Source organism: Lepus europaeus, chromosome 2 (genome assembly GCF_033115175.1).
Source record: "Lepus europaeus isolate LE1 chromosome 2, mLepTim1.pri, whole genome shotgun sequence".
NCBI classification, from domain to species: domain Eukaryota; kingdom Metazoa; phylum Chordata; class Mammalia; order Lagomorpha; family Leporidae; genus Lepus; species Lepus europaeus.
Window position 1 is genome coordinate 122,135,230 of NC_084828.1, and position 26,866 is coordinate 122,162,095.

At 42.3% G+C, this 26,866-nt stretch overlaps 2 protein-coding genes across 2 annotated transcripts in view; one reads left to right on the plus strand and one right to left on the minus strand.

The window, feature by feature from the left end:
- RARRES1 (retinoic acid receptor responder 1) overlaps positions 1-15,590 on the plus strand; it is a 56,992-nt gene extending 41,402 nt beyond the window's left edge. The window contains exons 3-6 of the mRNA XM_062212536.1: positions 2,640-2,823; positions 7,281-7,417; positions 14,789-14,851; positions 14,932-15,590. Of these exons, the coding sequence (XP_062068520.1) occupies positions 2,640-2,823; positions 7,281-7,417; positions 14,789-14,851; positions 14,932-15,078 (531 nt within the window). The 3' untranslated portion in view covers positions 15,079-15,590. The remainder of the gene's footprint in view (positions 1-2,639; positions 2,824-7,280; positions 7,418-14,788; positions 14,852-14,931) is intronic.
- A 4,662-nt stretch (positions 15,591-20,252) lies between these two features.
- The window catches only part of GFM1 (G elongation factor mitochondrial 1), a 49,008-nt gene continuing 42,394 nt past the window's right edge, over positions 20,253-26,866 (minus strand). The window contains exons 16-18 of the mRNA XM_062212549.1: positions 22,069-22,229; positions 21,337-21,390; positions 20,253-21,185 (exon numbers count right to left, since the gene is read on the minus strand). Coding sequence (XP_062068533.1) covers positions 21,054-21,185; positions 21,337-21,390; positions 22,069-22,229 — 347 coding nt within the window. The 3' untranslated portion in view covers positions 20,253-21,053. The remainder of the gene's footprint in view (positions 21,186-21,336; positions 21,391-22,068; positions 22,230-26,866) is intronic.

Consider the following 26,866-nt stretch of genomic DNA (forward strand, 5'->3'; position numbering starts at 1 on the left):
ACCCATCAGCAACTCGAGCAAAGGTGAGACTTCATAGTGACTGGAAAGTTTGTGTTGGGTTTTGTTCCTACTTTGTTTTCTGTTCTTGAGATTTAGTGACTTACCCTGTAGGCAGGGTTGCATTTAAAACAGTCCACACAGCCAGACCCCTGGGAAAGAAATTCCCAGTTCCTGGCACCTCACAGTCCTGAGCACGCGTTACTCTCAATGCTAAGGACCTGGTGTTTTCCCCCCAGCCAGCCAGTGACAGGTGGGGTTAGCAGGCAGGCACAGAGGAGGTGCCGGGCAACACTGCGTGGTACCTGTGTGAGCTGCGGGTACTACCAGCCTCTCTGCAGCTCTCTCCAAGGAGGCCATGTTTTGCCAAATTTCCTCTTCCCTGTTGGCATGGGCGCGGAGAGCAGCACAGCAGCCTGGGATGAGCAGCAGCACCTGTGTGGCTGCTCTTCCAAGGAGAAGGCAAAAGTCCCCACCCCAGTGCTTCCGGAGAATGCTTGTGACCGCTCAGAAACAAATCCTAACAGACAACAAGATACTCTGGCTATGTTACTATTAATTTTATTAATTTTATTTACTTGAGAGGTAGAGTTACAGAGAGGTCTTCCATCTGCTGGTTCACTCCCCAATGGCCGCAATAGCTGGAACTCAGCTGATCCGAAACCAGGAATCAGGAATCTCTTCTGGGCCTCCCACGTGGGTGCAGGGGCCCAAGCACTAGGGCCATCTTGCACTGCTTTCCCGGGCCATAAGCATAGAGCTGGATTGGAAGAGGGGCACCCATGTAGGATTCCTGTGCAGCAAGCACAGGCTGAGCCTGCTGTGCCACAGCGCCAGCCCCTGGCTTTATTATTATTAACCTAAGAATTAAAATTTTCTTAAAGCATGAGGAAGATGCTTTGATTTCTAGTGTAGCAAACCACAAGTGTCAGATGAAAGCTAATGGGGAAACCGCTGGATTCTTGTGAACCTCGATGTTTCTCTGGCCTTGATCCCGCAGGCACACGGGGCACGGCTGGCTAATTGGCAGGGGCCCTTTGAGAAGGAGGGCACTTTGATCTGCAGGCAACTGCTGTGATTCTGTGGGGGTGTCTGAGGGGAAGAGAAAGGAAAAGAAAAGGGGCCACTACTTGGTTCTTGTTCTCATCCCTAGAAAGGGCTTCCACATCTAAGGAGACCATGTAGGAGCGTGCCCTCTGCCTTTGATATGCCCCTTCCTTCCAGGATGAACTGACAACTAGCACTGGATTGTGCCACCAAAACCCTGCACTCACGGCAGGAAAAGATGTCCCCTGGGCAGCCTATTTGTCTTCGCAGTTTTTTCCCTTTAGAAATTGGTTTATTAAGCAGATTCAATTTTGATTACAATTTGTTTCCTAACAGGGTTTATCTTTTTTTTAATAAAGATTTGAGAGGTAGAGTTACAGAGGTGAGACAGAAAGGTCTTTCATCCATTGGTTCACTTCCTAAATGTCTGCAACAGCTGGAACTGAGCCGATCCAAAGTCAGGAACCAGGAATCTCTTCCCCTTAGGTCATCCTCTGCTGCTTCATCTTCTTATTTTTCGTGGTTTTATCTGGGACTCCACCCAGTTGTAACAGTTGGCTAAAATGAAAAGGTTATTGCCTCAACTGCTCAACCAACCACATTATAACAAGAGTTCCTGAGAGGCCCCTAGATGGGTTAGGGTAGGCCTTGACTAGTGGCCCATGAGCTTTCTCCCTTGAAATATGAATACAAACGGCCCTCAGGTGTAGAACACCTCATTTGGATGATCTGTGCCTCCATTCCTTCCAGGTTAGATTTCAGTAGAGGAGTTGATTCGGAGAGGCAGGGCTTGGTGAGCTCTAGTCTCAGCCTACCACTGAGAAGCTGTGAGACAGTAGATTCCTTTGTAAACTTCAGTATCTTAATCTTTGAAAATCTGAATGAGAACTGTTTCATAAGGCAGCGTGAAGATGGTGTTATTTTTGTTAATAAGAGCCAGCTTCATCTTCTAGTTCCAGGAAGTAGCCTTGAGGATCACCTGAGCATTACGCTGGCTCACAATAGAGTAAAATACCCACTGTGCTAGAGGTTCGAGACAAGCAGACGTCAGTGATATTAAACTTGGAATGGGCCCAGCATTATTTTGTAAGGGCACAAACAGAAGGCAAGAGTTGAAATGATAGCAAAGGGTAAGGCACTATTGTATTCAGCTCTGAGCCCAAGAATTAAAGATTTATTTACTTGAAAGGCAGAGTTACAGAGAAAGAGAGGTCTTCCATTCAGTAGTTCACTCCCCAAATGGCTGGAGCTGGAGCAATCCAAAGCCAGGAACTTTTTTGTCTCCCACGTGGGTGCAGGGGCCCAAGCACTTGGGCCATCTACTGCTTTCCCAGGCCATCAGCAGGGAGCTGGATCAGAAGTGGAGCAGCTGGGACTCAAACCAGCACCCATACAGGATGCCCTAGATGCTTAATCTATGCCACAGTGCCAGCCCCAAGAATCCCTTTCTGTAAAGCAAAAATATCCGTGGAAGCCAGAGCATACCTGCCGTGATCATGACTCTTCTCAATCTTTGTGCGTGTGTGTGTGCACATGGACTGGGGTGGGTCAGGGTGGAAAGGAAGCATCCTGTTTAATTCAAAATTTTATTTCAGGAGGGGGAGGAACATTTGGGGAAATGTTCCGCTCAAGTGTTTTTCAAGAATCAGAAACCCAGACCGGCCATTAATGTAACCTGCACTCGGCTCATTGAGAAAAAGAAAAGACAACAAGAGGACTACCTGCTTTACAAGCAAATGAAGCAACTTAAAAATCCCTTGGACGTGGTCAGCATACCTGGTACGGATCAGTATCCAGCATTTCTATACTCAGAAATGTGTGTGAATGTTCAGTCTTAAAGAGAATGGTCATCTGAATTTTTCTCTCCAAAGTGGAACTCTAAGTCAACTGCAGATTGTGGCATGCTTGCCTCATGCTGTGAACAGAACCCAGCGAGATCATTTCCTGTTCTTCACTTTGAGAATAGTCACTCCACCTGACACTGCCTGCGTCTCTTTAAACCTCCCCCTTTCCCATCCCTGAATGACAGGCATGGCAAGCACTGAGCCTGTACCTAAGAGGGGAAGAGGTGTTCGCAGCAGGACACACACACGGGGGGCAGTTTCTGAGCTCTGAGTCTAACCCGAAGTGATATTTCCAGAAATTTTGGGTGGTGGCTTTGGAAAGTCCAGCTAAGGAGCCCTCCCAGCCTCATGGCCCAGGCCCCTGCTGGGCGGCTGCCATGGAGTCCTGTTTACCTCATTTCAAGCCAGTGGCTAATGGGCAGTGGTTCAGTCTCTGCTGAGTGAGCTGTGCCCTCTGAAGTGACTCAGCTGAAGTGAAGCAGAGCTCATTTGCTCTGGCACTCGGCGGCAGAGGGGGCCAGCAGCTGAGAGGCAGCACTTACTGGCAAATCCGATTTCCCAAACCACAGAAGCTATCCTGGGACTTGCACTTGGGTACTAAGCTTGACATCTGACCGCTACAGCTTTCCAGCCCACTTGCTCACAGCGCACTCAGATGCGCCCAGGTGCCTAACCTGTGTCACGCGAGAACCCGTGGCCTCCCTTCCCGAGCCCTCCAGCTTGCATCAGTTTACCGAGACTTGGCAAACCGGGAGGGGATACTGCTCAGCATGTTTCTCCCCGGGTCTCACCTAATCAGTCTGATAGCTCATAGCAAATTCTGTGCCCACGAATCGTGAGGAGCAACTCCAAAGATTTTGGGCCTTTTGTTTGTTTTGCTACAGATTTTTTATTTATTTGAAAGGCAGAGTTTCAGAGAGAAGAGGCAGAGATCTTCCTTCTACTTGTTCACTCCCCTAATGGTCCAAGCCAGGAGCTTCCTCCTATTCTCCCACGTGAGGCAAGGGCCCATCTTCCACTGCTTTCCCAGGCACATTAGCAGGGAGCTGGATCGGAAGTGGTGTAGCCAGGTCTTGAAATGCTGGCATCACAGGCTTAACCTCTGAGAGATAAATGAGCTGATGTAATACTCAGATGCCTATAGTTTTAAGTTGGGTAAATAGGGTTTATTTTCCTCAAAACATACATTTTAGAAATTGTGTAGGGCATTTTCTTTGAATACACAGGATCACTAAACTTTGGACACTTTTGAATAGCACAGCTTAATTGGATTATGTTCCATTATTAAGCCCTATATACTTGCCATAAGGATCATTCTGTACCAGTCTAAATATGGCTATTATGAAATTTAAAATATTTTTAAGAGCAGAATTTGTAAATTGTTATCAAAGATTACCTATCACTAAGTTTAGCAGACATTTAATAGTGCTATTTATGTGAAATTATTTAAAACCCAAAAGGTTTAGTTTTAGATAAAGTGAATCAAAATAATGGAAATATTCCTGGAATAGCCAGTTCAAATCCCAGCAGATTCTATGCAGTACCTAATCAATCCAAGGCATTAGATTGCTGTGTAACTGGTGAGAATATCTAATCCACTTAAGAATTTCCTCCACCTTGTTTTTCCCCTAGAAAAGTAGTTGTCTTTTTACACATAAAATTTTGCTTCTAATGACTTGATTAAACTACTTATAGATGACCCCAAGCATACTACACTCACAGGAAAAGACCAAGGAGCTGTATGTGATCAGCTGAAATCTCAAGTGGTCCTATTGCAGTGCTGCCAGCATTCACCCTTTCACCAGGATTCAGTCGAATGCATCTACCTTATAGGGTAAAGGGTCTTGATCTCATACATCTAAACTCACTGTGGCACTGTGAAACAACATACATGACAACGGAGACAAAGAGGGTAGGAAACTCCTTAACAGTAAAACAAGGGGGAAATGTTCATATCAATATGTTGAAGTCAGAGTCCCATGTTAATTTTCAGAAACTCCTACGTTCAGCTGCTCATATAAACGAGAACAACCCATTCATTCATAAAATGTTCATCTTTTGGACAGAAGGTAGAAGTCTGAAATGCTTTCTGCAATCACATCCCTGTTGATTATTTAACATAGGCTGGCAGAAAAATGACATTACCTGGTCCAAGAAATTACAAGGAAAAGACAATGAAGAATATTCAAATGTTCAATTGTAAGTTTGGAGGGAAAGCATTTTGGGATCAAAAACACTTAGATGAACCATGTAACAGTGAATGGTGGCAACACAGGAAAAGCAATCTCTTGGCTTTACTCTCAGCAGGTTTTTCCTTATACAACACTACCTCCAAGTGCCAGGCTCTTGATGGCACTCACTGCTCCTTTCTGCTTTCCCAGCTGTACTGAAGCTTTCCATTTCGTCAAAGCCCAGAGCACCTGTCCTGACCTCATGCACTTCAGGTCAGTCTGGCTTTCTGCTTCACTGCCCCAGCTTCTGCAACTCCTTCCCACCTCTATCTCCCTCAACTCTCCTCTATCCTCAGACTCCCAGTTTCTTTGGCTTCTTCAGCAGCCTTCTTACTCTGAAACTAACTGCCAGCCAGTTCCTTGTCTTGCTCCACAAAGACAGTCAAGCTCTGTGGATTAAATGCTTCATGGAATCGGCACCCTATATCTTTCCTTATTCTGTCCATTCTTCAAAAGTAGACTCTCTGTACTCTGCTTCCTCTTCAGCGACCTCCTAGCTGGCTTCTATGCTGTGCACAGAACTGAGAGTGATGTATCTTGGGTCATCAGGGACCCACCTGATGGTCTTTTTGCTCCTACTGTTCTCGATTTTTCTGTTGTATCTGGCATCATCTACTCCCCTGCTTTCTCGACACTGTATTTAATACACAAACCCAAAGTTGTTTTTACTCAAAAGATTTCCACATTCTGGCTACATTTAGGTCTAATAGTATTACTGTTCTAGAATCTGGCTGGAAACTTTGGCCATTATCAACTTATTTCCTAACAGTTAATAATGTGTTATTTCCTGTTACGCCTGTCTCCACAAAGTATCTTGAACCCATCCTGTCTTCTCCAAACCCACCATCATCATCCTTTGTGCTTGTGGTATTTCTCCCTAAGACTACAGCAAGTAGCCTGCTATCTAGGCTGTCGAATTTCCATCTCTTCCTCCTCCTGTGCGTACCTCATGGCAGCTCAAGTCATCTTCCCACACTGCTTGCTGATCAAAATCTGTACTCACGCTGGTACTGCACGCAAGGCCATTCTTAGTCTGGTGTCCATATAGCTGCTATTCTGTAGAGACCAGACACTGAGCCTGAACCTGCCAGGTGCCTTCCTACCTTTGTGTGCTTGCTCCCTCACTCCCCTTCCCTACATCACAGGAATCCAACACCCAGCAAAAATCTCACTTCTGTGGCACGTCCCTGAGACCTCTCCCTTGGCTGTTGTTCCTGAGCTCTGAGAGCCCCTCTCCTACACTGCCATGTTGGGCAGAGGTGGGAGACACAGGGACCCACCTTTGTGTCCTTCATAGCATCCAAGCAATCAGCAAAGGCTGCCTGAACTGCTCACCATTATCTACCGAGTTAGGTTCCACAGAACAGAATCTATGCTAAAAAGGGTTTCACCAGGAATGATTTGTTTCCTAATAAGCTTGTTAGTATTCCTTATGCTGTGCTGTTATTGGGCCTTAATACAGACTGCGCACCTCTTCACCAAACTGTATTAAATGATGGCCCAAGAATAGGCATCTTATAAATTACTTCTAAAATCGGAGTTCCTAAAAGCCACAAAATGTAATTTATTAATCATTGTCTTCTACCTTTAGTAATGTCTGAAATTAACTAGGTTTTTAAAAACATTTGCCAGATTAAAGATTTCAGGTCCAAAAACAATGTCATAAGAACTCACCTGATTTCTTTATGTGTTCAAAAAGCATGTGGCAAGGATGCTAACACACTGATGAGCTTCAAAGCCAGTGATGAGAAAGACAGAGGCATTTGGCAGATGAAGAAACAAAGATCATGGCAGTGACTATAGGCCAAAATCAGAAGGTACCATGGAAAAGGTTACAGACTTTTCAACCTACTTAGACATGCTTCCCAACTAATGACACTTAACTGTGAGTTATCATTAGAGTTCTTCCTTTGTGTGCACACACACAGCAATTAGCTATTACATGGTTCTATAACAGATGTACTCAGTGGCCGACTTGTAGCTTATCAATCCCCACACTAATATAGAAACAGTCACGAACAAAATGTCGGGTTCAAGGTCTTATTTTGAGAGAGATGACTGATTTGACTAAGTTTAAACTGTATTTCATTACTGAAACTTCTGACATTTTGTCCCTTGAAAATGCCTTAATACAAATGAACTTTTTTTCTCTCCCTCTCAGACAGTCATGGACATATTGATCCTTCACTGAGACCCATGTGGGACCTGGCTTTTCTTGGCAGCTCATATGTAATGTGGGAAAAGACAACTCGGTTCTTGCGCTACAACCTGGCACAGCTCAGCAGTGTGAAGCAGTGGGTAAGAAAACTGAAAATTAGCTAGGGCCACAAGTGTTAGAAGCAATGTAGTGTTCTTCGGCTGAATTAATGTGGATTTCTAATGTTACAGCAAGAGTTTTAATTACATTTCATTAATTCAACAAAAATTTGGGTGTCTGCCAGGACCCAGGTATTGTTTTAGGAACTTAGGATGCAACAATGAATGAAAAACACAATGTTGCTGCCTTCGTTGAGATTAACTCTAGTGAGAGGTAAGACAGTGAACTAATGCACAAATGAATATGCATCAAATGGTGGTAAGTGCTTTGGAGAAAAACAGGGAAAAGGGAATGCAAGGTGTTAACAGGATTACTACTGCTACAGTAAGGCCAATCTGAAAGAAGTAACAATGCATGGAGGCTGAAGGGAAGTGGCAGCAGGCCATGTTCCCATGAGGGAAGAGAAGTTCAGGCAGAGGGAACTGCGAGCAGGCTGGCTGGTGGGCAAGGGGTGGTGCCGAGAGGTAAGATCAAATGGAATACAAACAGAGGGGACCCGTTCATGTGAGGCTTTGTCTTTTACCCAGTAGAAGGGTTTTAGCAAAGGAGTGACATGATCTGACTTAGAACAGTATCATCCTGGCTGCTATGTATAAAGACCACACCAAAGCAAAACGAGGGAGCTGGCAGGAAACCAGTGAAATATTACTAGTAATCTAGGTGAGGCCTGGGGATGGCAGCAAGGGGGGTGATGAGACGTGCTTGGATTCGGGTAGACAGTGTTACTCAGGGATTAGATATGGATATTAGAGAGTTAACTGCTGACTGGGGAAGACTATAGGAGGAAGAGATTTGACATAAAGTTACCTTCATTTGAGACATGCTAAATTCTCTGACCAAGTAGAGAATCTGATGTTCAGGGAGAGATTTGGCCTGGTCATTAAAGTTACAAGATTAGGATTGGGTGAGCCCACAAGCAATGAGTGAGTGTAGACAAAGACAAGGGCTTTATAAGGACTGACTCCTAGAATACTTCTAACTATAGATGTTGGAGGTAAGGGTAACAAAGTGTTTCAAGGATGGAAGATTGGCTGCCAGTAACAAATAATGCTAGAAAGACAAGCAAGATGGAGCCAGAGAGCTGACTTATTTGGTTGAGCAACTGGAAGTCAATAGAAACAAAAGCCTGCCTGGTGTAGGTTTAAGGAGATGATGGGAGGAGAGGAAGGGGATGTTCACTTCTTTCAGGAAGCTTAGCTATATTGGAGAGCAAAAGAAAGGGAAGGGACTATGATTGGAGGATGGGTGGGCAGAAGTTGAAAGAAGGGCTTTTTATGTTGTATTTTTATGTTGATGAGGAACATCCAGTAGAGAGGAGCAAGGTAGGAATTGCAGAAAAGAAAAATTGTTTGTATTTTTGAGTAGGCAAGAGAACTGATCAATTGTGATGCTCTTAGGTACATGGAGGGTTCACTTTGGGGGAAAGCAGGAAACAGCAGCCCTATCTGCTGGTAGGAGGGCAGATGTCAAAGACTTGCTGAAGTTCTGACTGTTCCCGTCTTCTCCATAAAGGAGGCGAGAAGTAGTGCTGGCAGCATGGCAGGAAGCACTCTGCAGCCCTGAAGGGCCAATGAAGGTTTATGGGCATGAATTCGGAGGACGGCTCTCCCTGCTGTGTGGGTGTGGAAGCCCAGTAGGTGAAGAGTTGGATTTAGCCAGGGTTGAGGTTTTGTTGGGCAGCGTGATGTAGGCAAAGAGGGGGCATTCAATCAGAGGCAAGCACAACCAACTGCAAGGACCAATCTTTAAAATTCACTTCCTTCATGGATTCACCCATACACAGATGGATCATCAATGAATCTGAGGACAGGGATTTGTCAGCATTTTAATGCCACTAATAGTTTGGTGTACCTTCCCAAAGCCACTTGTAAAACAGATATCAACTAGAAACTCATGTTTTTCTTATCAAAATGAACATCTATCTTTCTGCTTACAGAGTATTCTTTAATAGAAATTACCATCTAGTTGATTGTCACATGCAGGATACAGCACCACTTCTGCTAGACAGACACTTTTAACTCTTTCCTACCAACATGAACATGTCAACAACAGACTTTTAACCATAACTGACAACTCAGAGGGGGAAGTTTGTTTAAAGTGTAGAGAAGGGGGTCAAAATAATTGAGAATGTGAGAAGGAAACTCAATGGGAATGGAGCAATACACTGAGATACCAGAGAAAAAGCATTAGGATTGCACTGATGTGTTCCATGGCACGTTCCCAAACTCCCCTCCAGGCACAGCAGGACATAAACAGAGGGCCAGTCACTGATGGCCATCATGTCCCTCAACCAACCTGCAAGTGGGAAAGTGGGAGCCTACCTGTGACACAGTCAAGACTAACAGTTTTAGATTTTTTTTTTTAAAACCCTGTGGAGGATCAAGGTGGCATGTACCAATGCCATCTCACTAGTCCAAGTGATCAATTTCAGTTCACAATTGATCACTCTGATAGGTCTAAGAGTCAAAGGGATCACACAAACAAGACTAGTGTCTGCTAATACTAACTGATAGAATAAAAAAGGAGAGAACGATCCAACATGGGAAGCGGGACACACAGCAGACTCATAGAAGGGCAGATGTCCTAAACTGCACTCTGGCCTCAGAATCAGCCCTTAAGGCATTCGGATCTGGCTGAAGAGCCCATGAGAGTATTCCAGGCATGGAAAGCCAAGACACTCTTGGGGGAAAAAAAAAAAAAAAAAAAACTAAATGAAAGATCTCTGCAAGTGAGATCCCAGTAGAAAGAACAGGCCATCAAAGAAGGAGGTACCTTTCTCTGAAGGGAGGAGAGAACTTCCACTTTGACTATGACCCTGTCAGAATAAGATCAGAGTTGGTGAACTCAAAAGGCTTCCATAGCCCTGGCAACTCATGACTAGAGCCTATGGAGATTACTGACGCCATAAACAAAAGTCAACAACAGGAGTCACTGTGCACTCACTCACCATGTAGGATCTCTGTCCTTAATGTGTTGTTCAATGTGAATTAACAGTACAACTAGTACTCAAACAGTATTTTACACTTTGTGTTTCTGTGTGGGTGCAAAGTATTGAAATCTTTACTTTATATACAGATCAATTTAGTATATATTAAGAGAACTGAAAATGAATCTTGATGTGAATGGAATGGAGAAGGGCTGTGGGTCGGAGGAAGCCACTCTGATCCATAAGCTGTACTTTGGAAATTTATACTTGTTAAATAAAAGTTAAAAAGAAAACCCTGTGGAGGGTGGATTCAGATAAATAACAATTATTCAACTGACTTGCTGGGTCACCCACACGAACTACTTCATCCCTTATTAAATGGGGACCAACAAACTGGCTGAAGCCCTTAAAACTTGATGTGCATTTCAAATGAGGGTTCTCTTAATGAGACGTGTAATATATCTATATCCACATAGATTTTCAAATTCTGCTACTCATATAGCTCCTAACCATTCATAAGATATTTTAGAAAAAGAAGCAACACAGTCTACTGAGCAGTGAGTTTTTAGTCACTAAGAACTGTAGGTCTAGTGCAGCAGGGCAGTAGTGCTGATAAGGCCCAGGGACAGAGGCAGGAAGTGACTGGAGGTGCTCCGTGGCCCAAGGAGCACCAAGAAGTACAAGGATTGGCAAGTTTTTCCAAAAACTTTCTGGGTAGGCATTGTCTTTACACTCAGGGTTACACCCCCTTTGACGCACTGTGTAAAGAAGTGCAGGCCTGTATACTCACAGCCCCAAATGAACACAAGGCCTTAGAAAAGGGTGGGCAAAGAAGGTACTGAAGTGCAATTACAGAATGCGACCCATCTCGCCTGCACATTGATCTCTAGGGCTGCAGAACAGATGCCATTCCTGACACCATGACTATGCCAGTGACAAGAGATGCCAGGTGGGGGAAAATAGATAAGGACTTCCTCTCCACATCTGGCCCTGAATATGATGTAGAAAGAGAACTGTTCCAGCACTTCAGTCCAAACCAGATTTTTAAGCACCCAAACCGTCTAACCAGCACTACATTATTATCCATTAGCTCAAGCCTTTACCCAAACTAGAGGTTTCCATTAGCCAGAGAAACATTACAGAAACCATTTATGCTATCTATTCTGATAAGAAATCTACCTTCGATACAGCTAATATTAATAATTTAAGCATACTTACTCTCTACTAAAACCACATTGGTCCTGCTAAGTATAATCTTTTTTGGGGGCTCTGGGGAAAATAGGGTACAGTAGGATCCAAGTAAGTAGAGGGGAACAAACAAAACACTCGCAGTCTGTCTCCAGGAAGACTGAGGTGCTGAGTTACCAGAGAATTAGATCCTTGCAGTCCAAACTGATGATGATTCATTGCCATTTGTGATGGTTTGAATACAAGCCAAAGAGCTTATTTATGAATAATACTAAAAATAATGACTTCTTGGCAGAGCCTGCCTTGGAATCCTTCACCAGGCTGGGATGTGCAGCATCCTGTTCCTCAGTTCTGCAACATGCGTGCTTTTTGGTTTGGCTGGAGGCTGCTTCCTCTTTGGAGGAGGAAAAACTGTCAAAACAGAAATGCAAGGGTGTGTTTCAGTAACTTTATTGAGGAAGGTCTTAATAAAATGGTACTAGCTTTTCCAATCATAATTCAAATTTTTATATTAAACAGGTAATACTTGACAGTTTGTCAAATGGAACTGGAGTCCTACCTTCTGTTTCAAGCCCTCATTTTTGCCCAAAATCTAGGGAGTTATGAAATGCTGCTTTCAAAAACACAGTGAGGGGGTGGGCATTGTGGCACAGTGGATTAAGCCCCTGCTTTGGACATTTGCATCGTATATTATGCCTGGTTCAGGCAGATGAGAACAACACACTTCTGGTCCAACTTCCTGCTAATGCACCCAGATCATGGCCCAAGTGCTTGGGTCTCTGCCACCCATGTTGGAGTTCCTGGCTCATGATTTGAGTCTGGGCCAGCCCTGGCTGTTGTGGGCACTTGGGAAGTGAACCAGCAGGTGAAGACCTCCCTATGCCATTATGCCTTTCAAATAAATAAACTTTTAAAAACACAAAGAATAAGAAGGTATTTTCCTGTGAACACTTTGCTTATAAGTAAAATCAAAATTTTAATTATAAAAATACATGGTAGTCATGCCTGAGAAATAAATAACATGGGCAGCTCAGGAGCCTGAGACAATCACATGACACAACAGCCAGCTAGTGTGGAACACATTGGGATCAATAACCATCACTTGGGGTTAAGATGATCACCAATGAGGTAAAAAAAAAACTAACCACCACCACCTCCTCACCCCCCGCAACCACTAATGCAGTTGTTCCCTGGTATCCAAGGAGGACTGGTTCTAGGAGCCCTGCAAATACCAAAATCCAAGGATGCTCAAGTCCCTAATATAAAATGGCATAGTATTTGCATACTATTTATGCATGTCCTCTGGTATACTTTAAATCACCTCTTCTAGGTTATTTAAAATACCTAATATAATGTAAATACTCTGGGAGTAGTTCTATCATTTAGAGCATAAGAAGTCTGTACATGTTCAGTACAGAGGCAGGGTTGTTTCCAAATATAGTTGCTCCAAGGTTGGTTGAATCTATGGATGCAGAGCCCACGGATCCAGAAGGCCAATTGTAATTGGAATTTTTGAAACTGTCATTTTACAAAAAAGACACAGAGTTTTCTCCCATGAAGTATCCCGACTTTGTTGCTTGTGCCTTAGGCACTGGCTTTGAATATTCATGGGTATCCTGCCAGGCAGGTGAGAAACCTATGCAATAAGCAAAGAAGCTGCCACACACAAAGCTATCAATTTCTGATTTATCCAGACTCTCTCCTGTAATCTTCCCTCCCCCATCCACTTCTCACCTACTGGAAATTTCATGGCTTGTAAAATTCCCCACAGACAAAGGGAAATCAAAACTTACCATCAAATCCTTTGTTTTGGCTTTGTCACATTCTTTACTGGTCTTAATAGAAACCTGGTATGGAGCTGGCACTGTGGCAGAGTGGGTAAGGCTGCTGCCCACGATGCTGGCATCCCATGTACATGACGGTTCATGTCCTGGCTGCTCCACTTCCGATCCAGCTCCCTATTAATGGTCTGGGAAAAGCAGAAGATGGCCTTAGTGTTTGGGCCCCTGACATCAGAGACCAGGATGTAGCTCCAGGCTTCCACCTGGCCCAGTCCCTGGTGGCCATCTAGGGTGTGAACCAGTGGATGGAGGATCTGTTTGTCCCTCTCTGTGTAACTGACTTTCAAGTAAATAAAGCTTAAGAAAAAAAAAGAGGGGGAACTGCACTGTGGACTGTAGTGTAGTGGGCTGAGACTCTACCTGCAGCACTGACCTCCCACATGGGCACCAGTTCGTGTCCTTGCTGCTCCTCTTCCAATACAGCTCTCTTCTATGGTTTGGGAAAGCAGCAGAAGATGGCCCAAATGCTTGGGTCCCTGCCACCCATGTGGGAGACTGGGCAGAAGCTCCTGGCTTTGGATCAGCCCAGCTCCAGCCATTGCGGCCATTTAGTGAGTGAACCAGTGGAAGACCTTTCTCTCCCTCTCTCTGTAACTCTACCTTTCAAAATCTTAAAACTGGTAGAAGACAAAAATTATAGTTCAAATTAATGTTTTTCTAAAAATTCCTCCCTTTCATTTTCTTTAGTAGAGAGGTCAGTACCCTTGCCACCTGCCTCACCCCAGCCATAAAAATCAAAGTAGGAAATGGGGTTAATCACCAGTAAACACCCGTCAAACTCAGGAAGTGAAAGAGGTGAGGATGACTGCTGTCTGCAGTGTGGAAACAGTGTGGTGCAGCTTCATACAGAATACGTGAAGAACGAGAGTGCTGGAGTCAGCAGATCTGCTCGAATGCCCGTTTGTCACTAAGTATAAGCTCAAGTCACCACTCCTGTAAAACCAGGCTCACAATACTCAGTTACATAAGAACATGTATAAAGTACCTCACATAGAACCTGGCTGATTGCCCCTCCCCATGTCTTACTGCCTGGTATATCCAGGCTAACACAGCAGCATGAGGCACCCAGACAGCTTCTGAATCCCTAAGATCATTAAAAGATTCTCTCAATCCTCACAGACATCAGCTTCCATCAAAAGTCATAAATACTCAGGAGAAAAAGCAGCAAAGACATTCAACCAGATTTTCAGGTAACTCAATGACAAAAGAGAGTCTGTGACTTCCACATCTTGTTGCAGGATATTTACTACCAAAGGAAGTGAAACAAATCTAAAAGGTAGCCGGAGATGCAAAGCACCCATACAAAATAAGAATGCTTATGACATATGCCTTCCAAATTCTGAGCTAATAGAAATCCACCATACTTACTATACTTTTTTTTTTTTTTCTTCCTCTAGAAAACACATGAAGGTGCAATTGATTTTGATTACACTGTTCTACTTCATGAATTTTCAACACAGGTAAAATACAAAATTGTATGTAGAACTGTTTTCACCACAAATTTTGCAGATTATAACACTTTACTATTACCATTTCCTAGGAAATCATTCCCTGTCGTATTCACTTGGTCTGGTACCCTGGGAAACCACTCAAAGTGAAGTACAACTGTCAAGAGCTACAGACACCGGAAGGCTCTGGAACTGAAGAAGGATCCGCTGTGGCACCAGCACAGCTCAGTAATTTCTAACAAGAAGAAAAATCTCTTGTACCAGCCTCTATTATCATTCTAGTAAAATAGCTAAAGTAAAGGCATTGCAGTAACTTCAGAAAGCCCGTGATTACAAGTGAATGCTCAAAATTCTTCAGTTGGGCTGCTTTAGCTTTAGCTCTGGGAGCACATGCATACTGACCTCTGCTCAGTGCTAAACCGCTGCCAGCAGCTTCCACCACATTTCAGCCCTCAAGTGCACAGCCAGTGGCCTGGTTTGCTGCAGATGGATCAACAAGTAAAGGCAAAAAACAGGGTCAGATCTCTGAACCTATAATTCACATTATTTTGGACACGGTATAGCTAACTATTGTATGCTGCTAAAATGCTTCTATGTAGTATGTAAACAAAGATAATATATTTTCTCTTGTTAAAAAATATTTTCAGTGAGGGCAAATTATAGGAAAAATACTATTTGAAATAAATTTTACTGTATTTCATACAAGTATTTTTAAATTGATATCTACTTTTCAATAAATGTTTAAATAGAATGTGTGTGCAGAGATTTGCATACATAGGCAAAATTGGGATTAAATTAAATCTTAATACTGCTTAACTCAAATTTTACAGATACACAGAGTATCTCAACAGATAAAGCTATCCGCAAACATGCATTAAAAGGAACACTGATGTAACTGAAAGACTATGAAATACTTAGTTTTTATTTGTGAGGACAATCTGGACCCAGAGTGGGCCTAAGTGATTCATAAAAGCAAACACAGAATGGACTACAGTTGAGTTCAAGCGAGTAACTCCTCAAGACATGAAGAACTGATTCAGGGCCACCACTTGCCTCTCAAAATTATTATTTAATGGAATGCTTGTATCAGTGTCTAAAATCCTTTACCCAGTGATTAGCAAGCATCAGCTTTAAAATATATCAAAATATGTATTATTTTAAAGCCTATTACTATTTGATAATAGGCCAAATTTATACTAAAGAGAAACATTTTTACATATGGGCTCTTAGAAAATAAAAATAAGCATGCATATCTAGTTTGTACTTTTTCCTATTTAAAACACCAAAACTTTGCATTTATTTTCCCAACACTTGCTTCAAACAGTTATTAAAGGAAGCATCAGCTCTCCCACCTATGTGATAAGAGAATGCTTTTCCAAAACATCAAAGAAACAATCTTACAGTGATTAAATAGTGCCACAATCAAAGGATGAACTCTTCCAACTGATGTCCCCTAAATGATCTGCAGAAAAGATGACAGGAGCATTGTGATGTCATGCTCAATGTTCTGTAATCTTTTATCGACCTTTTAGCATCACATTAAAGACCACAAAAAGGCCTTGCCTTGGCAGTTCAGTTTTCTCAAAGTCCTCAACCTCATAAAGGCATTTTTCATTAGTGAATCGAGACAGACAAATGTGACCATAATTCAAGTGAGGATATTATTTTTGAAGATTTATTCTTTTTAAAAGTAGAGTGATCAGAAGAAACAGATGTTTCATCCACTGGTTCACTCCCCACATGCCTGTAACAGCTGGGGCTGGGCCATGCCAAAGCCAGAAGCCCAAAATTCTACCTGCCATCTCCTACATGGGCCGCAGGAACACACAAGATATGGGTCATCACCTGCTGCCTTGCCACACACATTAGTAGAAGCCGGATATAAAACAGAGGAGCCAGGACTTAAACTAGTGTTTCAATACAGGATACAGGCATCCTCAGCAGCACTGAGCCCTAACGCCTGTCCCAGTAAGGAGCCTAAGGCTATCCTTTAACAGACTTATCTCAGTATAATAGATTATGAAGGGGAATTCTATATACACAATTACCTAATTTATAAATATTCAACCATCAGATTTTCTTAGTATCTCCATCAGAACATCTTTTCTAGCAAAAACCAAGATTGATTTTACTACCTAACAGAAAAAAATTATATCATCTGCTATGGCATAAAATGAAAAACTCTTAATTCCTTAAGTCTCTTTTTATTAAGAGTCATAAATTCACCTGCATTATTCTGGGCTAATAACAGTTACATAGAGCATGACAATCACTTTCCTAATCTCTAGAACTTTCAGAATGCTAAAACATACAAAATACTAGGATTCTGTCTACATTCCATTTTATTTTATTCATAGCTTTTTTTCCTACCTTAATGATGAGTTGTTAGAAGTTAAACAAGTCCGACCAGCGCCGCGGCTTACTAAGCTAATCCTCCACCTGTGGCGCCGGTACCCCAGGTTCTAGTCCTGGTTGGGGCGCTGGATTCTGTCCCGGTTGCTCCTCTTCCAGTCCAGCTCTCTGCTGTGGCCCGGGAAGGCAGTGGAGGATGGCCCAAGTGCTTGGCCCCTGCACCCGCATGGGAGACCAGGAGGAAGCACCTGGCTCCTGATCGGTGCAGTGCACCGGCCGTGGCGGCCATTTTGGGGGTGAACCAATGGAAGAAAGACCTTTTTCTCTAACTCTGCCTGTCAAAAAAAAAAAAAAAAAGTTCTTTTGAAATTCATATTCAAGCTTCTATATCTGCACTTAAATATTATTCCTTCATGACATCTTAGTTTCAGCTTAGAAAATTCTGACCTATTCTGTGACCTTTCTTAGCTTTCAAAGTATTATAATTACTTAATATGCTGACTTGCACTTATGAAAATGGATAAATGAATTCTTCCATATATTTTTTAACTTATTTCAGTGACAGATATAGCAATTAAAGTTCCAGTTCAACAGCTGAGTTTCAGAAATGCAAACAGCTTGGGGCCGGTGCCATGGCTCACTTGGTTAATTCTCCACCTGTGGCACCGATATCCCATATGGGTGCCGGCTTCTAGTCCCTGTTGCTCCTCTTCCAGTTCAGCTCTCTGCTGTGGCCCGGGAAGGCAGTGGAGGATGGCCCAAGTGCTTGGGCCCCTGCACCTGCATGGGAGACCAGGAGGAAGCACCTGGCTCCTGGCTTTGGATCGGCGCAGTGCCAGCCGTAGAGGCCATTTAGGGGGTGAACCAACGGAAGGAAGACCTTTCTCTCTCACTCTCTCACTGCTAACTCTGTCAAATTAAAAAAAAAAAAAGAAAGAAAGAAAGAAATGCAAACAGCTATCTCCAAAGAAATACAATCCAACATGTCACAAAATTTACTCCTCTTTGGTAGCTGTCAAATTTAAGGATCATCTATATGAAAAATCCTGAACTTCAGAAATAATTCTTAGTGACTTTATAAACTACGTTCTAAGAGTGAAAATAACAGAAAAACTGTCTCTAAAGGTAAGTTCATCATAGAATCAATAACCCAAACTATGATATTCACAAAAGAATATTAATATGACCTATTTGAGTTTTACAAGATCTTTCATGTCAGCAGTCTAACTGACTGCATATTAGAATCACCTGGAAAACTTTTATTTATTTTATTTGAATGGCAGAGAGAATATGCTCCCATCTCCTAGTTCACTCCCCAGATGTCCACAACAGCCAGGGATGAGCAAGGTCAAAGCCTGGAGCCAGGAACTCAGTTTCCTACATGGGTGGAAAGGACCCAAATACTTGGGCCATCACCTGATGCCTTCCAAAGTATGCATTAGTAGGAAACTGGAATTGAAGGCAGAGGTAGAACTAGAACCCAGGAACTCCAATATGGGATGAGGCTTCCCAAGCACCTTTTAAACTGCTAAGCAAAAGCCCCTGGATCCACCTAGAGAATTAGAAATATCTGGAGTGGGCCTGTGTATTTCTTTTTACAGCTCCTAGGGTGATTTTTTTAATTTTTATTTTTGACAGGCAGAGTGGACAGTGAGAGGGAGAGAGACAAAGAGAAAGGTCTTCCTTTTGCTGTTGGTTCACCCTCCAATGGCCGCCACGGCTGGCACACCGCGCTGATCCAAAGGCAGGAGCCAGGTGCTTCTCCTGGTCTCCCAGGGGTACAGGGCCCAAGCACTTGGGCCATCCTCCACTGCACTCCCGGGCCTGGAAGGGGGGCAACCGGGACAGAATCTGGCGCCCCGACCAGGACTAGAACCTGGTGTGCCGGCGCCACTAGGCGGAGGATTAGCCTGTTGAGCCACGGCGCCGGCCAGCTCTTTTTACAGCTCCTAGGGTGATTTTTAAAATGCAAGCAGGATTGGAAAGCAGTGCAAACCTGCCTAGTGCTGTTATTGCTCTCCAATACAAGTAATGCTATTTGCCTTTAATTTAGCAATTATCCTTCACAAAACTATTTTTAAAAAATCCTCATTTATGAATAGTCTCATGAGTTTTTTCCATGCTACAGATGTTGGTATATGGTGTTTACCAACTGTAACTAACGAGTTAGCAAGATATGTGGGTTCTGAGATATAATTCTAGTTACTCCCACCAGCTAGGCCTGTGTCACTGCATATGAAATGCTGGTGTTGATTAAATATCTAAGATCTCTTCTGGCACAGTAACTTTATAACCAGAATATTTAAAAAATTAAAAACACATTCAAAATTACTTGTCTCAGTTCCCATGTTTCTGATTATTCTGAATGTTCAGAAGAACTGTGCTAAGTACTATGGAGGCATTTCCTCATTAGGAAGTGTTCAAAATACTGATGAAATGCCAAAGCAACCATACTTTTGGTCTTAATATCATGACAGCAACAGATATATTCATGGGGGAAATGTACACAGAATAATTACAACTAAAATATTAATTTGCAAACGGTGAGCCGTGTGATCTTGAAAGAGCTATTTACCTTCTCTGTGCATTTGCTTATTCTTACAAAATGGATAACAGTACTTATTTTCACAGCACTGAAAAACTAAGGAATGCATTTAAAGTATTTAGCAAATATATTGAAAACATGGAAGCAGTACTTTAAAAAATCTTTTTTATAGAAATCTTAAAATTATGAAGCCAAATTCATAAATCAAGAAACTCACAGAAATTTTAAATCAACTGTTTCACTTCTTACCTGCTAGGGAAGACGCCTGCCTCAGTTATTTTATTATCCAGTAAGATAAAGGAGTAGAACATGTCTGCGATAGCAGCTGATTTTTGGAAGAAACGATTCTGGAAAGTATGGCTGAACTGCCTGGAAAAGTCCAACTTACACTGCAAACAAAAGCTTAACACTTATTCTTTCACAAATTCAGCGAACATAATATACACTTATGATCAATTCCAAAAGACTCAAATTCAACCAGCATTTACTAAGTGAATGGAACTGACTGGGCAGTAATTCTATTAATTATACTTTATTATCTAGGGCTGCAGAAACATTAATATGAACACAAATATGAATAACACATGCAAGTGTCCATTTTTTACTTCCTATAGGACCACAGGAAGTAGTAACATTTACACTCCTAAAACAGGCAGTCATAAATTTGTGGAAGCCACAAACTAAAGTAACCAGACATACTTAACCAACTAGAAATGTAGCTAATATTTTAATATCACAATGAAGAATCTGGTCTCTATTAAGACCATATGGATCTTAAAAGAGAAACGCCTATCCATTAATGAAACTCTAAATGTGATGTATGCAATTCACCTTCAAGTCTTGAGCATAATCATAATTTTTAAAAATCAAAACTAGAGAGTCACCGACAACATACATATAAAGCAAATACGATAAGCAAACTGTTACCAAAATTGTTTACTGTTGGAACCAGATGAAAGGTATAGGACTTGTGCACACTTTTTCCAGCTTTCCTGTATACTGGAAATTTTTATGATAAAAAATTGAAAAAGAAGTTTACACACATTCTAAACTAAGACGTATAACTGAAATTAGTTTCTTTACTCCTTAAATAAACATTAAAATTTTTCAGTAACATTTTATTGGGGGGTTTGCCACAAACTATAAAACCAATCAATAGAAATATACATATAATTTCTTTGAATACAGCAGAAGTTCCTGAATGTGAAATAAGGGCTTCTAAATTTTTCAGCATCCTGAGTTCATTCCACTGGAATCCATCAAAGTATCTAAACATTGCACATTCAGTTAAAGTCAGTAAACTCAAGGTGAGGAAAGTCAGTTCTTAGCTTTTCCTTTTTTTATAGGAAGTTGACCTGTGGCTTCCAAATACTTATTAATGAGATCTTCTTGTGTGGATGGTGAGCATGGTTGATATCGGCAGTACTCCATTGTGTACTCTCCCTTTCCCTACAAGTTAAAAACAAAAAAACTGTGTATGTATATATACATATATTTATATGTGTGTATGTGTGTATATTTGGTATGACTATCAAAGGCATGCAAAGTCAGGATTTCACAAATCTGATCATTTTGTAGGATGGTCTTTTGAAGAGCTTACCTCTGTGCATGACCTAAGTTCAGTAGAATAACCAAACATATCATTTAGAGGAACCTGGAAACAAACATAATAGATATCTGAGCTTACTGAAAAATATTTGAGAAAAATACAGAGATGTTTTGGATTTGGGTTTCTATTCACTGCTCTTGGTTTGAAAGAATTAAAAACTGAAGAGAAACATTCTTGTTTTATTCCAGGTGGAAAGTCCATTTGAAAGTTGTTGATCACAACTCAAGACCAAATTACTGAGTCAGAGAGTGGAGCCCACTGAAAGCGAGCCTGCCCTCCTCATGGGCACTGCTGGCCATTACCAGCTCAAGCACTCAGAAGGGTCTCTTCTCTCAAAGTGTCAACTTGCCTTTGACACCAAGTACCTGACAGTGGTGTCTTCCAGGAGGCCTTTCTACCGTGAGACTTCAGTTAAGAAAGATACAAGCAAGGGAATTAAATATTATCCCAATAGAGATAACATAAACCAACTATGCAAACAAAGCAAAAATGAGAAAGATTACATCTAAGCAAATGACATTCACAAAAGGGCAAGATGAAATGCATTTTATTTTTAGTTTATGCACTGAAGAGTTGCTCTAACAGCAAATGCCACATATATATAAGCCACAAATTCAAGAGGGAATTGTGTCAGCTTGCTTTACAATCTCTGAAATCAAAAGCTAATTCTGATTTCCTTCTATGGTTAATAAAAGCAAAATTGTCAATAAGCATAGTACTTACATCTGCATACAATGTAAAATAGTCCTCAACCCCGTCTTGTCCCGTGATTACCCCATGGCGCCGGTTAATTCCTGCAATTACTGGTCCCTGAAATTCATTTGGAGCTACAACTTCCACGGACATAATAGGTTCAAGAATACATAATGTCGCATCTGCCAAGGCTGGGTTTAAAAAAAAGAAAATAAAAAAGGAAGTTTATTAGTCTTGAGTTCTTTTCTATCCAGCTATAAAAAGGGAGATAGACGGTGCTCTCCCAAAGGCATACACATGAGGTTAAAATATTGATCTGAACTAATTTTCTAGTAGCATTATCTTCTTAATGGCAAGTCCAATTAAGACAACATTTAGTTCTAGCATTAGTATTCCATTAACATAATTTTATACTTAAAACTAACTGCAGGGGCCAGCGCTGTGGCGCAGAGGGTTAACGCCCTGGCCTGTAGCGCATCCTACATGGATGCCGGTTCAAAACCCGGCTGCTGCACTTCCAATCCAGCTCTCTGCTGTAGCCTCGGAAAGCAGAAGAAGTTGGCCCAAGTCCTTGGGCCCCTGCACCTGCATGGAAGAAGCTCCTAGCTCCTGGCTTCGGATCGGCACAGCTCCGGCCGTTGCGGCCACCTGGAGAGTGAACGTTCAGATGGAAGACCTCTCTCTCTCTCTCCTTTTCCTCTCTCTGTGTAACTCTGACTTTGAAATAAATAAATAAATAAATAACTGCATAATTACAAGTGTCTTTAAACAGCACTGTATGAAGTACTTTACCATCTAAATCACCCAGTTGAGTTATTTTTTTCTGAAAATCTTATGGGTAGAAACATTAACTGTTGAAACTCATTCTTTTGTTTTAAAAGATTTATTTATTTATTGAAAGGCAGAGGTGACTGGCTTGTTCATTCCCCAAATGCCCATAATAGCTGGGGCTGGTCCAGCCCAAAGCCAGGAGCCTGAAATCCCCATCTTAGCCTCCCACGTGGGTGGCAGGGACACAGGTGCTTGAGTCATCAGTTGCTCTTTCCCAGGTACATTACCAGAAAGCTGACTGGAAACAGAGACAGCCTCATTCCCAGGGACGTGGCCAAGCGATGTGGGCATCCCAAGACACAGCTTAACCTGCTGAGCCACAAAGCCCATCTCCCCACTCTTTTCTGTTGGTCTCTCGTGGACAAGTTCTTTTTAACTATAAGAAAACAACTTTTATTGTGGGTAGAGGGGAGAAGGTTACCGATGTTACCCTGCAATATACTTGGGGACAAGAATCAAGACATACCAGAGATCTGTTTTTCCTTTTTTAGGCTTTTCTAGGCTGAATAATCTAAGAACAAGAAGATCAAGTTTCTAGATTCTGCTCAATATTTAACTATTATTGCTATTATTTTAAACTTTTATTTGAGAGACAAAGAGAATGTGAGTTCCCATCCACTGGTTTACTCCCCAAAAGCCTACACTGGGGCTGGGACTGGGCCAGGCTGAAGCCAGGAGCCAAGAACTAGTAACTAATGCCAGGTTTCTCATATGGATAGCTGGAATCCAATTTACTTAAGCTGTCACCACTGCCTCCTGGGGTCCTCAAGAAGCTGAAGTCAAGACCTGGAGCTGGTAATGAACCCAAGAACTCATATATAGGCTATGAGCCTCTTAATCAGACCAGTGTCCTAACCAATAGGCCAAACACCAACCCCTGCTCTACCTTTAACAAGTTATGCCTTTTGAAAAACAGTCTGTCCAGGTGTCAATTTCTTTCACCTACGAAATACAGATATTGGACTAAATGCTAGGGGTCATTTAAGAACTAAAACACAATATGTATGTCTTACATAATCAGAACACTTCCACTGCTACAAATGTGCTAAGTGATGTTTCATTTAACAGTATAGAGAGGGTTGGTCTGGTCCTGTGGTGCAGTGGGTTAAAGCCCTGGTCTGAAGCACCGGCATCCCATAAGGGCGCCGGTTCTAGTCCTGGCTGCTCCTCTTCCGATCCAGCTCTCTGGTATGGCCTGGGATAGCAGTGGGAGATGGCCCAAGTCTTGGGCCCCTGCCCCCACATGGGAGACCAAGAGGAAGCTCCTGGCTTCGGACTGGCACAGCTCCAGCTGTTGCAGCCATCTGGGGAGTGAACCAGTGGATGGAAGACCTCTCTCTCTGTCTCTACCTCTCTATGTAACTCTGACTTTTAAATAAATAAAATAAATCTTAAAAAAAAAACAGTATGGAGAGGGTGTAATAAGACTCCAAATAATCATACTTCACTGGGAAGTTGTGATAGTTGAATTATCTCCAAATAAAGGCTTTAAGCAAAACACAGATAACATGACAAAAAAAATACTTGTTTAAAAATAATCATAGCTGGGGCTGGTGCCATGGCTCACTTAGTTAATCCTCCGCCTGCGGCGCCAGCATCCCATATGGGCGCCGGTTCTAGTCCCGGTTGCTCCTCTTCCAGTTCAGCTCTCTGCTGTGGCCCGGGAAGGCAGTGGAGGATGGCCCAAGTGCTTGGGCCCCTGCACCCGCATACGAGACCAGGAGGAAGCACCTGGCTCCTGGCTTCAGATTGGCATAGCTCCGGCCATAACAGCCATTTGGGGGGTGAACCAATGGAAGGAAGATCTTTCTCTCTGTCTCTCTCTCTGTCTAACTCTATTTGTCAAATAAAAATAAAAATAAGAGCTTCCTAGAAGCATCAATTTGTCTATAAACTAATTAGCAATTTTGCCTGTTTGTTCATTAAAGCATTTCTAAAGACACCATTAGCTTAAGAGCAGTAATTGTAATAGCAATGTAATAAAAATGCATTTCATTTTTAAAATTCAAATCATATCCTAGCTCACATCTGCCTTTGACAGATTAGTCTTAATTAGTGAATTTTGTTCTGAAAAGAAATACTGCCGAAGTTTGCACAGACATCTAAAACAGACAAACAATCCTCAACTGTGGAAAAAGGGCACCTAGAGACTGCTGCATCTAGTGTTTTCCATAGTTAGCGCTGTAAAAGAGCTAGCTAGATTGTGAAAGGCCTTATTTAAAGGAAAGGAAAGGGTGAAACATCCAGAGTTCATCATTCAGTGTTGGGAATGGCCTAATTCAGTTTTCATATTCCCTCACCCTAATTTCCTCCTTTAAATTTCCTCTCTTCCTAAATCTACCTTGACTCACTTCCAGATAAACCTTGTCCTTAAACATATCCTCTAACCTCTATGTGACAAGACTCCAGAGCTAACTCACCCTAACATCTTCCAACAGCCATCAGCCGCAAGGCAGCCAAGTCCTACAGGCAATTTTCCCCCTAGCAGATGAATGGTCTGTAGCTCCCCAAAGGGAGAAGTGAAGATACTGACATCATCGTAGGACCTTTAAGTCAAAGTTGTGGGTAGAGATGGTAATGTTTATGTTTCTGCTCACTGGGAATAACACTGACATTACCAGGTTAAGTGCTAAAGAGGCCGTGTGAGGAGTAATCAAGGATGCTGACTCTGGTGGGATTTAACTTTCAGTTTCATTATTACCTAGCTTGCAACCCTGGGTCTCTCAGTTAACTACTCTGAATTTTAACTTCCTCAACTGTAATGTCACTGTGAAGATATGATAATTCATGTTCTTGGCATAAAACATGGCATTTGAGTAATCCATCAACATTATGACCACTCTGAGACAAACTGGCTGGGGAATGGGTGGTGTGACACAGTGCTAGGTCGAAGACTGTACAACGGGAAGAGGGCTGAGCATTCACTATGTCCAAATATGTATGCCCATTATTATCACCAAGAAACCCGGGTTAAATTCAGATGATTTGCCCACTTCCATCCAAGTCAGGAGCAGGGCTGAGATTCAAACTCAAAGCCCAGTGCCTAACAAGACAGGAGATTACAAAAAGAGCATTGCTGAATTAAATAAACTAATAACCTTTATTTTTCTTGCAGAGTGACTCCAAGTTTGGTGTTTCTAGGGAGACCAAGCATGGTAGTCTCTGAGAACTGGTCAGAGAGTGGGCTTTGGCCTGGTGGTTGGGTCACCAGTACATCCCATATTGGAGTGCATGGGTTCAATGCTGGACTCTGGCTCCTGATTCAAGCTTCCTGCTTATGCATATCCTGGGAAGCAGTGGACAATGGCTCCAGTATTAGATTCCTACTGCCCACGTGGGACACCTGAATTGAGTTCCTGGCTCCAAACTTTGCCTCTATCCTCCTCCCTGTGAGCATCTGGGGAGCGAACCACTGGATGGGAGCTCAGTCTCTGACTCACATTAAAAAAAAAAAAAAAAAAAAAGGTGGCAACAAAAATGATGGCAATGGTCACATCCACAGGGTGAAACATACCCAAATAGGGCATTCCACTTTGCATTTCACTTTTAGATGACTTCACTGATAAATATCGGGGGTAAAATTTAAAATTCGGTTCAAATTAAGAGTTCATGTCTATAGCCATACCACCCTGAACGTGCCCTTTCAAATTAGAGTTCATGAGAATCTGAACTATTTTTCTTCCACTTTTGATAGTATGTAACATACAGTAATAAAGTATTCTAATAGTTCGTAGTATAAGCTCTTCTTGGACTAAGCTCATTCTCCAACCTTTCCACCCTGAAACTCTCATTCGGCATTCAGGTATTTATATAAAACATGATTTTCTTACTGAGTTTGGCAAGAACTTTCTTCCTTTATGTCTTCATTGTTTTAAAATTCATATTTTTATTTGAAAGGTGGTGATAGGGGAGAGGAAGAGAGGAAGTGAGAGCTTCTATCCACTAGTTCATTCCCCAAATGCCTGCAACAGCCAGGGCTTGGACACCTGGAACTCCA